The sequence below is a fragment of the Gopherus flavomarginatus genome, chromosome 25 (genome assembly GCF_025201925.1).
Source record: "Gopherus flavomarginatus isolate rGopFla2 chromosome 25, rGopFla2.mat.asm, whole genome shotgun sequence".
NCBI classification, from domain to species: domain Eukaryota; kingdom Metazoa; phylum Chordata; order Testudines; family Testudinidae; genus Gopherus; species Gopherus flavomarginatus.
Window position 1 is genome coordinate 7,890,804 of NC_066641.1, and position 15,308 is coordinate 7,906,111.

Consider the following 15,308-nt stretch of genomic DNA (forward strand, 5'->3'; position numbering starts at 1 on the left):
CCACCATGAAAACACATACGCGTAGGAGTAAATTTACACACATGAACAGTGCCAGTGAACCCTGTGGGACAGTTAGGGTGACCAGACAGCAAGTGTGAAAAATAGGGGTGGGGGGGTAATAGGAGCCAATATAAGAAAAAGACCCAAAAATCGGGACTGTTCCTATAAAATCAGGACATCTGGTCACCCTAGGAACAACTCACTTAAATAAAGTTAGCCATGTACATACGTTTGCCAAACTGGTGCCAAACTGTTTGCCAAACTGGATGGTAGTTCTGGCCAAATTTTGGCCCTGATCTTATAAATGGAGCCAAATGGGCAGAACCTTGGGCCTACAGGCAGCTCCCAAGAAGTCAGTAGAACGCCACATGGGTTCTGGGATCCAATAGCATGGATCAAATTGCAGGATCTGTCCTTTGTTTACAATTGTGTGGGAACAGTACAATATAAGGGTAATATAATATATGAGCAATGTAAGAACCCTTAGAATTGGACAGATTAGACTTGGAAAAGGTGCAGAGAAGGGTAACAAAAATGATTGGGGTATGAAATGGCTTCCATATGAGGAGAGATTAAAAGGACTGGGACTTTTCAGCTTGGAAAAGAGATGGCTAAGGAGGGATACGATAGAGGTCTATAAAATATTGACTGGTGTGGAGAAAGTGAACAGGGAAGTGTTATTTACTCCTTCATATAGCACAAGAACTAGGAATCACCCCATAAAATTAATAGGCAGACAGTTTAAAACAAGCAGAAGGAAGTATTTCTTCACACAACACCAAGTCAACCTGTGGAACTCATTGCCTGGGGATGTCGTGAAGGACAAAACAATAACGAAGTTCACAAAAGAACTAGATAAGTTCATGGAGGATAGGTCCATCCATGGCTATTAGCCAGGATGGGCTGGGATGCAATCCCATGCTCTGAGTGTCGCTAACCACTGATTGCTAGAAGTTGGGAGTGGACAACAGGGGTTGGATCACTCAATGTTTGCCTGTTCTGTTCTTTCCCTCTTAAGTACCTGGCATTGCTCACTGTCAGAAGACAGGGTACTGGATCATTGGTCTAACCCAGAGTGGCCATTCTTATGTTCTAATATTGCGGGTGTGCAAATGGACACTTTATCGGTAGTAGCAAGGGCTAGTCCTTACCAACCTACAACATAATGCTGGTTACAAAAGTTAATGTTATAAATATTTATATTTCAGTTGCACCCAGCGGCTCCCATGAAGACTGGGGTCTGTTGTGCTCTCCACTAAATAAACACATACTCAGAGAAAAGACCTGCTCTGAAGAGCTCACAGTCTCAAGAGACAAGACAGGCTAAGAATGGAAGGGGAAAGAGAGGCACAAGGACATAATGCGCCCAAGGCTGCATAGTGGGGAAAGTGGCAGTTTTAAACAGAAGCCAGGTAGCCTGCCTCCTATTTTACTGCATTATCCACTAGGCCATGCTACCATCACATTTAATTAAGAAAAGCAGTAATGTTTCACAGAAAGCAGTTACGCTAATACCCACATTGATCAAATGGTCTAGGAACAATAGGCCTATATGCTCAAAAGAGACCTGTGGTGACAAGCTTACGAAACTTTCTTAACATGTTACAGATTTTAAGCAAACACGTGAGTATCTGAAGTTTCACATGATTTTCTTTTGGCGCAGGAAGCATCTTTTTGTTCTATGATTGTACATGGCTTGGGGTCCTAGGTGCTATCACAATACACAGTATCTGCCTCATGCAATTTCAGCTCTTTGTTTCCCCGGTAACAGCAGTACTTATATAGGACTTTGCATTCTTAAAGCACTGTACAAATATTAAGTAATTCCCCAATCAATACTCTGAGGTCCTTGTCTCCCTGTAGTAAGAACCACTTTCCCACTACACAAAGACTAAGTTATGGTAGGTTAGTTCTCTGCTGTCCACAGGCAACAACAAAGATAATCGCACTGTGGAGTTTCTTGGTTCTGAGCTGGATTCATCCACCATCAGGGCTGCCCAGAGGATTCAGGAGGTCTGGGGCAAAGCAATTTCAGAGGCCCCTTCCATAAAAAAAAGTTGCAATACTACAGAATACTATATTCTCGTGGGGGCCTCTGCAGGGCCTGGGGCCCCATCGCCCACCATGACCCATTCTGTGGCAGTGGAGTTATGGACACCAGAAGTAAAAACTCTTGGCCCTGATCCTGTAGTGAGCTCTGCATGGTGGAGTCATATGAAGCTTGAAGTTCTGTACAGGATGGAGGCCCTGGATCTGGCTGATTTAGGTACCGGCCTAGTAGTCTATGATGGAAAATGGTGCTGGTTTTGCCATACTTTTAATCAGGCTCTACATCAGTATCCACAACCATTTATCACCTGCCAGCATAATGGCTGAAATGAGTGTGAAAATGCTTTTAAAACTGGTAGTTTTTTAAAATGCTCAAGAAATAAAATGAATCTTACATTCCTGTAGCAACTTTCTACGCATATCTATCTATCTATAGGTAGAGAGCGCACTACTAAAATGCAGCCACCGGGCAACTTTGTTGCAACATGCAGCAAAACTGTGGAAGAAGGGGAAATTTTGACCAAAGGATATTGTGGGGAATTCTCTGTTTTAACTGAAGTTCCACAGCATTTTTAGGGCCAATTTTTCAGTGGCCTGGCATCTCTTTGCTAGTACATATCACACACACATTTTCATGCCTATAATGAACTGTGGTGTCAGACATCAGAAATTTTCAGTTTGTGGGAATTGAAGCTGTTTGTGGGCTTTTGATGAATTTCACAATTACAAACATTTTTGAATATAGTTTAGACATTGACAAAATGTTCTGTTTCGACAATTTCTAAATGTAAAGGTTCCATTTTGTCTCCAAATCATTTTTCAGTTAGAAATTTTAGTTATACTAAAAAAGTTTTAAAAGACTAAAAAAGGTTTAAAGTGAAATAAGGCTTCAATTTATCTGATCCATTTTTTTTTAGATTATTGGTTTATGAAAATTGAGATTGACTTTTCTTCCCAATTTGTGAATGGATTTTTTTTTAAAGCTTCTAAACCGATCATGAATGGGAAGCTCATCTCCAGACCAGCTCTAGTATCAATTAAGATGTGCGTCTGCCATTCTTCATCTGTAGGTGCACACACACAGACATCCAAGCAGGTTCATGTGTGTGTTTACACAAGTTGCATCCACCAAGAAAGGGGCTAAGCCTTTACCTCATTTAAAATTTTGGCCTGCCCTATGCAGAACAGACAAGACCTATGTTTTTAAGGTTTCACCCAAAATGATCACTTTGAAAGGCCTCTGGGTGAAACACAGCAGCACCTCAGTGACAGGACATGACAGTTTTAGAGCAGGAAGTGAACAATGCCGAAAACCGATGGCAGTATTTTACACCAAGGGATTGTAGAATTTATTTTTTCCCCCACCAGTGTGACGTTAACAACGGTAAGATTTTTTTTCTAAATTCCTTAGTGTAGACAAGGCCTAAATATACTATTTATATTTTGGTTCCTTTCCCAAACCTAAAGAGTTCTGTGTAACTCAAAAGCTTGTGTCTTCCACCAACAGAAGTTGATCTAATAAAAGATATTACCTCACCTACTTCTCTCTGGCTTACACCAATGTACTTTAATTCTTCCCTGGCTACCATCCCACCACCACGCTAAAACGAATCTACATTAATCTGTGATAACAAAACTCAGCAGTGCTGACATTCCGTTTACATTTCCCATACTATAAAAAGTATCTCCTTGGACAGGGCAGAAAAGCAATTGCAGATCCTGTTATGGGAATCCCTGGTAGCCAAAGCAAAAGCATGTAGCACCCTCCTCGTTCTTTCACGTTTATGGGCCTAAGAGCAGGTCCACCCACCCTTTTTCCCTAAGAGAGCTGGCAACACTTAATTGCAATTTTTTTTATTTTTTTTTTGGTCTGTAGAAGCCGCTTGCTTATTGGGATTGCCATTAATTTGACAGGCAGATCCCAGACAGGGGATTGGCTAGCAGCAGATGACGCCCATAACAACAAAGGTGGAGTTGGAAAAATTAGATTAAAAAAAATTGGGGGGGGGAATGAAAAACTCTCCCTTCACCCGCCCCACTCTGGCTCTGAAATATACAAGAGTGTCAATTTCACGGTAGCGTTAACAAATCCAGCGGTTCACCCGGTCCGGGAGGAAAGTGTGAATCTCACTCTAGATTGTGCATTTCCTGGTGCAAGAGACACACAACAAAACTCCCCATTTTTTTTCCGTCTCCTTCTTCCCCGCGAGCCTGTTTACAACGCAGCCACTTGCAGTTTAGTTCAGGTTCCTTCTTTTGCGTTGGTGCAAATGTCTGTCCCCTCCCTGGGAACTTTACAAAGAAAATCTGAATTTTATTTTTGTGCTTAGGTGGAACTTTAAAAAAAAAAACAACCACCCTCTTTTTTCGTGCTATTCGAGATGGGTTGTAGGAAATCGACCATTTGAATTTTTTGGTGCTGTTGTTGCAAACGTCAGAAGAGGATTGTTGCAAATGTAAGCTGTTTTTTTTTCCCTCCTCCTCCTCTTCTTTTGGCTACAGTGTTGCAAAAGCAAAGAGCAATAAACGCGCACACACACACACACACAGAGCCCCGTAAGAGCAAGAAGAGAGAGTTAAAAGAGAGGAGAGGAGAACGGTTTCTCTGACAATTCCGTTTAGGGAGCAGATGGAAAAGTGGAGACTTGTGAAGGGCTGTGAGGTTGGCTAAGGATCCAGGAGCGAAAAGAGCCCGGCTGATTGGAAGAAAAAAGCAGAGAGATGGAGGCGGGGGAAGTGCAATCTCTCTGCGGGGACTGGAGCGAGTCCACGCCCGGGGCCAGCGCTGCAGAGCTGGCCAGCATTCAACCAGCGCTCCCCAGCTAAAAGCACCCAAAAAAAGCAGCCCCCAAGTTCCTTCTTCAGCCTGGCTGATTTGCAGGTAGGTGCATTTTGGAAAAAAAAAAGCAACCCACGACCTCCAGCAGTCAACGCGCCCGATGCAGCCCCCTGTTGCAAGGGAGGGTGGGTGGGAGAGACGGATCAGGGGGAGGGGGGAGAAGGCACGATCCGAGGCAACGCTTGCTGCACCGGGCTGCTTTGCTGCAGCAGGAGCGCATGTGGAGCTCGCCATTAGCCGACGCTCTGGTTCGCCATCTGGGGCTGGAGGAGGCGCTTTGTTTCCTCCACAGGCTCCGGCGGCGGTTGGCTGCAGCTGCTGCTTCTCCCCCCCCCGGTTGCAGACTCGACTGGTGGCCGGCTGACTCGGTAAGGAGAAGGCGCTCGGGGGGCAGAGAAGGTACCGGGGCTCGGGTTTTATTTTTTTTTTTTGTTATTTTTTTTTGGTGTGGTCTAGCGGGGAGATTTTGGTGGTGGCTGCATAGGCAGATCGAGGCGGATTTTCCACGCGCTCCCAAGCAGGGAGAGGCCCGGGGATCGCCATGCAGGAAGCGGCGGCTCCATGAGCCTGGGCTGGCCCGGGCATCGGCGCTTACAAAGCGGGGTGGAAACCGCGTTCCTACCGCTCCGGGCTGCTGCAGAACCGGACCCCCCTGGAGGAGCAGCAGCCGCGGCGGTAGGGGAGGGGGAAGCCGGCGCCGCCGCCTCGTGCGCGCTGCAGCCCGGCGGTGCCGCTCCGCGTGCAAGGGGGGGACCGCACGTGGGGTTGGAGGGCGGCCTCGCTCGGGGGGCGGCTGGATTTCGGGGCCAGGCTCCCAGGGCTGGGCGGTTGGATTTCGGGGCCAGGCTCCCAGGGCTGGGCGGTTGGATTTCGGGGCCAGGCTCCCAGGGCTGGGCGGTTGGATTTCGGGGCCAGGCTCCCAGGGCTGGGCGGTTGTTTTTTCCCGTCCCCGAGGCGGTTAGTTCCGCGCCGGGGCTGGGGAGGTCGCCATGCGGCGGGCGGTGCGTGCCCAGGCTGGTTCCCCTCCCTGCCGGCCGGGCGCGGGGCTCCAGCCCCCCGCTGGGGTGGGTGGTTCTGGGCCCCGGCGCACGCCGGCGGGTGGGCTGGGCGGAGGAGAGACGCTCCCCGGGGGTCGGTGCGGGGAAGGACGCGCAGCTGCCCGGACGCCCCCAGCCGGGCATCCAGCGCGGTGGCGGCGCTCCCCGCCTCCTCCTCCCCTGCCCCCAGCGGCTCCGGCGAGGCTGCGGCTGCAGCGGCTCCGGCGAGTCCTTCCCCCGCCCCCCCTGCCCTGGAGCCTCGGGAGGTGGGTCCGTGGCGGCTTCGGCGGCGCGCTCGGGGCCGGAGCGGGGCGAGCCGCGGAGCCGGCGGGCGGAGTCAGCCATTGTCTGCCGGAGCCCGCCGCGTGGGGAGCCCGGTAACCAGGCGGGCGGGGAGAGCGGCGCGGGGCCCCGAGCGAGCCCAGGCGGCGGCCGGGGAAGGGTGGCGGGGGCTGGAGCCGAGGCGCCCCGGGAGGGCCCGAGCCTCCGGTGTCCTGGGGGGGGGAACGGGGCGGCGGGATCCGGTCGGGGAGGGGGACCGGAGCGGTCGGGGAAGCGGGGACCGGAGTCCGAGCGGGGCGGCGGAGACCGGAGCGGCTGGATCCGGTCGGGAAAGCGGGGCGCGGGGGACCGGAATCCGGTCGGGAAAGCGGGGACCGGGACGGGATCCGGTCGGGGAAGCGGAGGCGCGGGATTCGGTCGGGGAAGCGGGGCGACGGGGACCGGACCGGGGGGATCCGGTCGGGAAAGCGGGGACCGGGGCGGGATCCGGTCGGGGAAGCGGGGCGGCGGGGACCGGAGCGGGGGGATCCGGTCGGGAAAGCGGGGACCGGGGCGGGATCCGGGCGGGGAAGCGGGGCGGCGGGGACGGGAGCGGCGGGATCCGGGCGGGGAAGCGGGGACCGGGGCGGGATCCGAGCGGGGCGGCGGGGACCGGAGCGGCGGGATCGGGGCGGGGAAGCGGGGCGGCGGGATCCGGTCGGGGAGTGGGGCGCGGCGCTGGCCGAACGGCCCCGGGTCTCCTCGCCCGGCGCCCGCCAGGCGAGGTGGGACCCAGCCGCGGGCGGCGCCGCTCCGCAGCCGGGCAGGAGACGGGGGTCGAGCCGCGCTGTGCCCGGTGAGCGGCTCCGAGGTGGCCGCGGTCCTGCGGGGGGGGTCGGGAGCAGGCCCCGCTTCGGGCGGCGGCAGGCGGCGGGGGTGACGCCGCAGCGCCCGACGGAGGAGGCCGCCTGCTCTCCCCGGAGGGGGTGGGGGAGGGAGGCGCAGCTGCTGGCGCGTCGGTCCCGCCCGGCTGCCGCTGCCTGGAGGAGGAGGAGACTAGCGCTGGCCTGAGCTGCGTTTGGGCAGGGGCTGCGCAGGGCACGTGGGGATCTACCCCCCCTCCCCCGTCCGCTCCTCCCCCCGCCTGGGATCTGCCCCCCCGCCCGGCCTGCTCCTCCCCCTGCCCGGGGATCTGCCCCCCCTTCCCGGCCTGCTCCTCCCCCTGCCCGGGGATCTGCCCCCCCCCGGCCTGCTCCTCCCCCTGCCCGGGGATCTGCCCCCCCCCCGCCTGCTCCTCCTCCTCCCATCCCTGGGATCTGCCCTCCCCCGGGCCTGCTCCTCCCCCTGCCCGGGGATCTGCCCCCCCTTCCTGGCCTGCTCCTCCCCCTCTCATCCCTGGGATCTGCCCCCTCCACCTGCTCCTCCCCCCCGCCTGGGGATCTGCCCCCCCTTGTCCGCTCCTCCCCCTGCCCGGTGCCCCCCCCGGCCTGCTCCTCCTCCTCCCATCCCGGGGATCTGCCCCCCCCCGCCTGCTCCTCCCCCCCCCGCCTGGGGATCTGCCCCCCCTTGTCCGCTCCTCCCCCTGCCCGGTGCCCCCCTGGCCTGCTCCTCCCCCTCCCATCCCAGGGATCTGCCCCCCCCTTTCTGGCCTGCTCCACCTCCTATCCCGGGATTCTGCCCCTCCTGGCCTGCTCCTTCCTCCTCCCATTCTGGGGATCCCCCCCCCCCCGATCTGCTCCTTCCCTTGCCCCGGGGATCTGCCTCCTCCTCCCGCCCTTCTCCTCCCCTCGACTGGGCATCTGCTCCACCCCTTCCCATCCCGGGGATCTGCCCCCCCGCCTGCTCCTCCCCCTCCCATCCTGAGGATCTGCCCCCCTCCGCCTGCTCCTCTCCCTCCCATCCCCGGGGTTCTGCCCCTCCCAGCCTGCTCCTCCCCCCGCCCGGGGATCTTACCCCCCCGCCTGCTTTCCCCCCCCCCCCGCCTGGGGATCTGCCTCCCCCGCCTGCTCCTCCCCCTGCCGGGGCCCTGCTCCTCCTCCTCCCTCCCATCCCTGGGATCTGTCACCCCCGGTCTGCTCCTCCCCCTCCCATCCTGGGGTTCTGCCCCCCCCAGCCTGCTCCTTCCCCCTCCCATTCCGGGGATCTGTCCCCCCTCCCTCCCGGCCTGCTCCTCCCCCCCCGGGGATCTGCCCCCCTGTCCCGGCCTGCTCCTCCCCCCCTCGCACAAGGATCTGTCCTCCCCCTCCATCCTCCCCCTCCGACCTGCTCCTCCCCCCCCCCGCCTGGGGCTCTGCCCCCCCAGCCTGGCCGGCTCTACCCCCCCTCCCAGCCTGCTCCTCCCCTCCCCTCCCTGGGATCTCCCCCTCCGCTGGCCTGCTCCTCCCCCCCGCGCCCAGGGATCTGTCCCTCCCTCCTGGCCTGCTCCTCCCCACTCCCATCCTGGGGATCTGCCCCCCAATCCTGGCCTGCTCCTCCCCCCCAGGGATCTGCCCCTGAGGATTTCCCCCTTCTCTTGGTTTGCCCCTCCCCCTGCCTGGGGAGCCCTCTGGTGTCCCCCTCCCATGATCCTGGCCCAGCCCCAACTTTCCTGCTTGAGATTCCCTTTACTCTCGCCCATCCTGGTCTGCTCCTGCTCCTCTATCTGGGGATCCATCCTTCCTCCGCCCCATCCCATTCCAGCCCCTCCTCCCAGTCTGGGGATCCTTCTGCCATCCTAGCTTTCTGCTCCTCCCTCTGCTTGGGGAACCCTCTGCTTTCTCTGCCCCCTTCCACCAGGGGATCCCTCTGCCCCCCCAATGTGATCCTGGCCCCTGCCTGTCTGTGTCTGTCTTTCCCCTCCTGCTCCCCCCTTCCCCCTGGCCCCTTCCTGCCCCCGGCTGGAAGTCTTTCTGCTCCCCCCACATGCTCCCAGGCCAGCCTTCTCCCTCCCCTTGCCTGCGGGTCCTGCTGCCTCATCACAGCCCAACCCCCTCCCTCAATCTCAGCTCCCCCATCCTTCTGACCCCCATACGTGCGGCTCTCTCCCATGCCCCTGATCCAGGTCCCACTCCCCATATGTTGGGAGGAGTTTCTGGGCTCTCCGATTTATGAGTCTGTGAAAAGGGGTTGGGCTCCCATTGTTTCCCCCTGTCTCTGGGATTGGTCTTCTGGGTCTCCCTTCTCACAGGGGAGAGGAGGAAAAGGTCAGGAGTTGAGTGCGGGATAGAGAGATGGATGGGAGGGGTCTACTGGAGGGCGGAGGTCGTAGTCCCACTCCTCCATGCCCTTGCACTTCCCACTCCCCCTTTCTCCCTTTCCGCTAGAGGAAAGCTTGGCCCTTGCACCCCTTACCCCACCCCTAACCTACCCAGTCTTTTGGCACCAGGCTGCAATTTTTCAGTGGTGCAACAGGTAAAGGAGGTGCAGTTAGCCGAATTCTCCTGGCTCTGGTGTGATTGGGAGACGGGTCCCATTTTAATTCAGAGAAGAGGTTTCAGCTCCACCGTTGGGCTGGTCCAGTGACCAGAGAGGACAGGTTTTCTGCAACCAGAGTTTATAGGTCCGGTTTCTGTTTGCTTTTAGAGTGAAGCGTGGTTGATTTAAGGTAGATTGAGAGACAGCAGGAGAGACCCAAAAGAGATCGCCTTTGGGTCAGACAGGTGGAGAATGAACGGAGAAGCAGATTGCCCTACAGACTTGGAAATGACAGCTCCCAAGAACCAAGGTGAGAGCAGCCCTGTAGCCCAGGCTTTCCCCATCTGAAAGGGATCTGTGCTTTGAGATCCTCTCCGTATACCCACCCCCCAAAATCCTGCAAGGATATAAGCATATGAGTAATCCTAATGAGACGACTTACGTGTGTGTGTGTGTGTAGTTAAGCACTCGTGCGAGTCTGCAACAGCGTTTAAAAATGAGAACGACGCCTTGGTTGTGATGTAATAGACTGTACCTAATGCGTACATGGATTTGACCTTCAGACCATGCGTTCTGGTAATCCTTTCCTGGGGACGCTCAATAAAATTATTGAACATTTAAAGTGTCTGCTAGGGCCGGCAGAGTTAAGGCTGATGCTCCGGCCCCACTCCATGCAGGTGTGGTTGTAGAAAGGGGCCTGACTGACTAGTTTATGGATGCCAGCCAGGAAATTCAAAATCGAGGCCAACTTCTATTGGTTTGTGTCATGGTTGTGTCATTCGAACAAAACATACGGGATCAGATCCATACCTGATGTGATTGGGTGCAGCTACATTGACTTTGCTGGAGTTAAGTATCCGGGGGTAGCCGTGTTAGTCTGTATCCACAAAAACAACAAGGAGTCCGGTGTCACCTTAAAGACGAACAGATTTATTTGGGCACAAGCTTTCGTGGGTAAAAAACCTTGCAACTGTTTGCATTGGAGCTGGATCGACTCAGGCCTCCACCTCCTAGATCATCCAATTTTCTTTTCTTTTTTTATTTTTAAAGTGGTTTTAGCCCCACACACATACAAATCTGACTAGAAAAAGATGCTTCCCCCAACCCTGTGTTTGTATAGCCCTTAGCACAACATGAGCCTTGGCCAGGACTAGAGGTCCTGGATACTACAATACTGCAAAGAAATAGTAATAATTGTCACTGATAAGGTCAGAATCAGGTTTCCTGTGTTAATTTTGCCCTGCAAATGGCTGCCTTGAAGCCCTTTAAAAAGCCCTTGGAAAAACATAAAAGACCAATACTGGACCCACACCCACCATGAAGAATAAAAGAACTGATTCCTGTCCGTTCCTTGCGTACATGCCCAAGGCTCCCATTGAATCCTGGGGACTCGAAGATTTGCCAGATCAGAGCCCAGAAGTCGTAGCTGTGCAAGCTCAGATAACGACATGGAAGATCACATACCATGCTTCAGGGTGTGGATCAACATCTGGATGGAGCAGCAGAAATCCCCCCACCCCCGATAACCTATGTACATCATTGCTTAGTTGGCAGCTGCATTCCTTTGAAGCATTTGGTATAGGGTGCAGTCACAGGCCAGAGACCCCAGGCGATGACTGCACAGTTTGCTGGGGGAGGGGGGGGGGGGCTGGATCTGATAACATAGCTTCACAAAATGCATATTAATGAGCTGTGCAGGTCTGTCAGGTAGCTCATTTGATCGACTGTAACAGGTATAGTGAGGCTGTGAAAGGGAACTTGTCAAGATTTGACAGACAGAATTTAGCCTACCTTAAAATCACATACACACACAGCCCTCCTCCCCCTTGGTCTGCCTCCAAAATGGAGGTGGTTGGTGAATGGAGTCTAACGGGGGAGATTCTGCAGCAACAAAGCTAAGGTATGCAGGGACTTGGGGACGTACAGAGACCCTGCTTTCTGAACCAAATATGCCCTGGAATAGTCAGGTAAGTTTATTTCAATGCCCTAGTAGAATCAGGTGCATTGATTTCAGTGGCATTGTGTCCATTTACACAAGGACTGGACTTGGGTTGTTGAGAGTGCAGGATTTTTATAGTTTCCATAAACTGGCCTTTCCCGAGAATGGAGCAGGGAAATCCATTACGATACACCCCGAAACCCAGAAGCAAGAAGTACATGTGGGGTCGGCTTAGACCTCACTATTGTCCTGTTAATGGCTGATCTGTGATATTAAGGACCATGGTTGGCTCTTCACATAAAACTCCTGACACTGATGGAAACGGTATGTGCGGATTAAAAGCAGTATATGAATGTAAATGTTACCTTGATCTGGAATTTGGAGTCTAACCAATATATTTTTAACATGTAATTGATTAAAATGGTAGACAAAATTCACAGCTGTTAATTTTCCAAATTCTAAAGAGATCAGATTGTTTTTAATTTGGGGAGAAGAAAAAACCCCAACAGCAAATGTTTAGGATGGCCAGCTCTGAAAATCTCAGGAGATCTGAACTTTTTAATTCCCGTTAATTTTCATGGGAATTAGGTGTCCTTATCCCATACAGAGCTTTGCAAACTTCAGGTTTATCCCATGTTGGGGGTTAAAACTCTGCAACCCTTCACTTAAAATCAAAAGCCTTTGAAAGGTGAGCTGCATAGTGAAGGTGGTTTTGAACTGAGGGTCTGTTCAAGCTTTCCCTGAAATCAATAGGCCGCTTCCCCGCAGACCTGAAGTACAAATCTGTAGAATATAGAAGCAATATAGATGACTTGGCAGCGAAATACCAAAACCCTTTGTTTGTTTTTATATCTTTACTTGCCCCCTTTGGAAAAATCCAGACTCCACTAGGATTCGGGCATGCCCAAGAATGCAACTTTGTGGACAAAGTGGGACTTCCATAAGATTTCCAGTAGCTGTGATGTCGCAGAATTATGCACCTGTGGGTTCCCCTAGTGACTCAAGGATTTTAACAAAGGAGGGGAAGGAATTTTAAAAAGAAGCAGTGGGAGGAGTGTGGGGAGGAAACACTGGTTTGTAAAGGCTAAGTATTGTTAGGTGCGGAAACTTCCATTTACTCATTGCATTTAGCCTGTCTAACTTTACTGCCCAGATCAAATTCCTAGAAATGTAAGACTGGAAAGGGATCTCAGTAGGCCATCTAGTCCAGTCCCCTGCACTGGGGCAGGACTAAAATATTATCTAGACCAGGGGTTCTCAACCTTTTTCCTTTCTGTGGCCTCCCCAACATGCTATCAAAACTCCATGGCCCACCTATGCCACAGCAATGTTTTTTCTGCATGTAAAAGCCAGGGCCGGCGTTAGGGGGTAGCAAACAGGAATTTCTTTTGCCCTACACCACAGAGGGCCCCACAAAGCTAAGTTGCTCAGACTTCAGCTTCAGCCCCAGGTGGTGGGGCTTGGGATAGCGGGATTTCGGCTTTCTGCCCTAGGCCCCAATGAGTCTAATGCTGGATCTCCTTGCTGGCCCCCCCAAGGGCCTCGGACTCCTAGTTAAGAACTGCTGCTCTAGACCAGGGGTCGGCAACCTTTTGGAAGTAGGGTGCCGAGTCTTCATTTAGTCGCTCTGATGTAAGATTTTGCATGCCAGTAATACATTTTAATGTTCTTAGAGGGTCTTTTTCTATGTCTATAATACATAACTAAACCAATGTTATATGTAAAGTAAATAAGGTTTTAAAAAAAAATTTAAGAAACTTAATTTAAAATTAAATTAAAATGCAGAGAGTTCCCCCCCCCCCCACCCCCCGGTCCAGTTGCCGGGACCCTGGCAGTGTCAGTGCCACTGAAAATCAGCTCGCGTGCCGCCTTTGACACGTGTGCCATAGGTTGCTTACCCCTGAGCTAGACCATCCCCGATGGATTTGTCTAGTCTGTTCTTAAAAACCTCCAATGACGGAGATTCTGCAACCTCCTTAGGCAATTTGTTCCAAGGCTTAACCACCCTGACGGTTAGATTTTAGGAAAAACTTCCTAACTTCTAAATCTCTCTTGCCGCAATTTAAGCCCGTTGCTTCTTGTCCTGTCCTCAGTGGTTAAGAAGAACAATTTATCACCCTCCTCTTTTATAACAACCTTTTGCATACTTAAAGACTTACCATGTGCCCCCCCTTCCCTTCCAGTGTAAACAAACCCCATTTTTTCAGTCTTTCTTCATAGGTCCTGTTTGCTAGATCTTTTATCATTTTTGTTGCCTCTGGATTTTCTCTGATTTGTCCACATCTTTCCCAAAGTGCGATGCCCAGAAATATCCCGGTTGAGGCCTTAACAGTGTTGAGCAGAGCAGAAGAATTACTCAGTCTCTTCAGCCAGATTTAGAGATCTCTCCACAGATTCTAAGATCCAAAGGGACCCTTCTGATCATGTGGTCAGATCTCCTGCCTAACCCAGGAGTTCTGTGCATGTGTTGATTGCTGAGTGAAACAACCAAGGAAGATAATGATGTTTAGCTGTCTGCTTCTCCAGGGTGCAGTCTCTCCCAGTTTTCATTCATGTGCGTCCTAACTTCAAGCTCTGAGTCCAAGCCGGCCTTCTTGTGAATTGCATGTGGGGTGTGCAGTCGGCCTCGAGGGTCAGTGGTCACGGAAGCGGGAGTTAGAATGGAAACGATCACTCTTAAAACAGTTGCTTTAAAACACGCGGGTTGGTGTGTAACACGCAGCTGTCTGCAGATGTGGATGAGCGAGTCCCCTGTTGTATTGGGTGGTGGGGTCTGCTCCCCACAGCACGGACGGCAGTTCTTCATCTACTGACTGCCGAGGCTGTGCATTGTAGCCCCTTAATGTTGATGTTTCCCTCACCCCTTGCTCTCTGGGGCACTCAGCTGGGATAACCCTATGCTGCGTAGATTTTTCAAGTAAGTATTTGCCGGCCTCTTTTCAGGGCCCGGGGAGGGGTGGGAGGATGGGACAAAACCGAGCAAAGGAAAACGTGGGCTGAATGTCAGGAAGAAAAGCCGCAAATAGTGCGATTTTGGTGACCCAGAACCGTGTTCCCCAGGGACCTGCATTATGTGGGTCTTTTCCCCCTTTGGCTCTGACTTTTGTCAGCCAAAGTGCTGGGGGAGCATTAGAAACAAACCTTCCAGGCTCTGCCCTGCCGCTCGGCTGCTCCCTTCACCTCCCTTCCTGGGGAGCTTCCTGCCTCTTCCAGTGGGCAGTGTGCAGAGTTGGTGATTGCCCCTATAGGCTGGCTGGCAGCTACTGAGCATCTGCCTGGCAATGCAGTAACCACAGAGCAACGGGGCTGGCCCTTAGACAGTCATAGTGGGGGGGATTTATCTCTGCCTAGGGGGCAGAGAGGAGCCGGTTTGTGCCTCCCCTGTTCAGAAGGCTGCAGGGGCTGGTTCCTGTTGCACTAACTGGCGTCCCTGTGGAGCTTTGCCAGGGTGCAGAGTAGCCGGGTTGTGAGAATGCCAGAGCCCCGGCGCTCCTCTAGCTGACCCACTCTGCTCCAGCCATAGGGGCTTCCTGCGTGGGGGGAATTCAGCGGGGTGCCAGCTGTCTGTCCTGCAGCCCCATCACGCCAGCCCAAAGGTCCTTCATCTGCTAGTGTGGACCTCTGCTAGGCTCTAGGGTGGCATAAACGGAGCTTTTCTGAGCCTATGGAAGTTCTGTACCCACGGCTTTCCAGGGCCCCTAGGCATCCCTTTTTAATTTGGGGGAGGGTTCCCAGCTTTGCCACCCTGCCGTGCAGAGAGAGGTAAAAACAGAAAGAGAACAGCCATCAG

General features: G+C 53.5%; 2 protein-coding genes across 9 annotated transcripts in view; one reads left to right on the top strand and one right to left on the bottom strand.

Moving 5' to 3' along the window:
* Nucleotides 1-4,411: 4,411 nt before the first annotated feature.
* UBTF (upstream binding transcription factor) overlaps nucleotides 4,412-15,308 on the top strand; it is a 28,189-nt gene continuing 17,292 nt past the window's right edge. For 2 of the 8 annotated variants that reach the window (XM_050934696.1, XM_050934702.1), the window contains exons 1-2: nucleotides 4,413-4,930; nucleotides 9,748-9,889. In XM_050934696.1, coding sequence (XP_050790653.1) covers nucleotides 9,832-9,889 — 58 coding nt within the window. In that variant the 5' untranslated portion in view covers nucleotides 4,413-4,930; nucleotides 9,748-9,831. Of the gene's footprint in view, nucleotides 4,931-5,180; nucleotides 5,288-6,168; nucleotides 6,192-6,230; nucleotides 6,303-9,747; nucleotides 9,890-15,308 lie in introns of those variants that run through there. The other 6 variants (XM_050934698.1, XM_050934697.1, XM_050934701.1 and 3 more) reach the window with 6 other exon arrangements.
* On the bottom strand, nucleotides 5,341-8,839 carry LOC127040781 (basic proline-rich protein-like). Its single transcript, XM_050935365.1, has 2 exons — nucleotides 8,794-8,839; nucleotides 5,341-7,226 (listed from the first exon to the last, which is right to left on the bottom strand). Exons 1-2 carry the CDS (start codon nucleotides 8,837-8,839, stop codon nucleotides 5,341-5,343), a joined length of 1,932 nt encoding a protein of 643 aa, XP_050791322.1.

Excerpts from the sequence above, each read along its gene's own strand:
- LOC127040781 (XM_050935365.1), bottom strand. The coding sequence starts at position 8,839 with ATGGATCCCCAGATAGAGGAGCAGGAGCAGACCAGGATGGGCGAGA. Across the intron at positions 7,227-8,793 it reads GCAGACCAGGATGGGCGAGA|GCAGCGGCAGCCGGGCGGGA; the intron begins GTAAAGGGAATC and ends CTCCTCCTCCAG.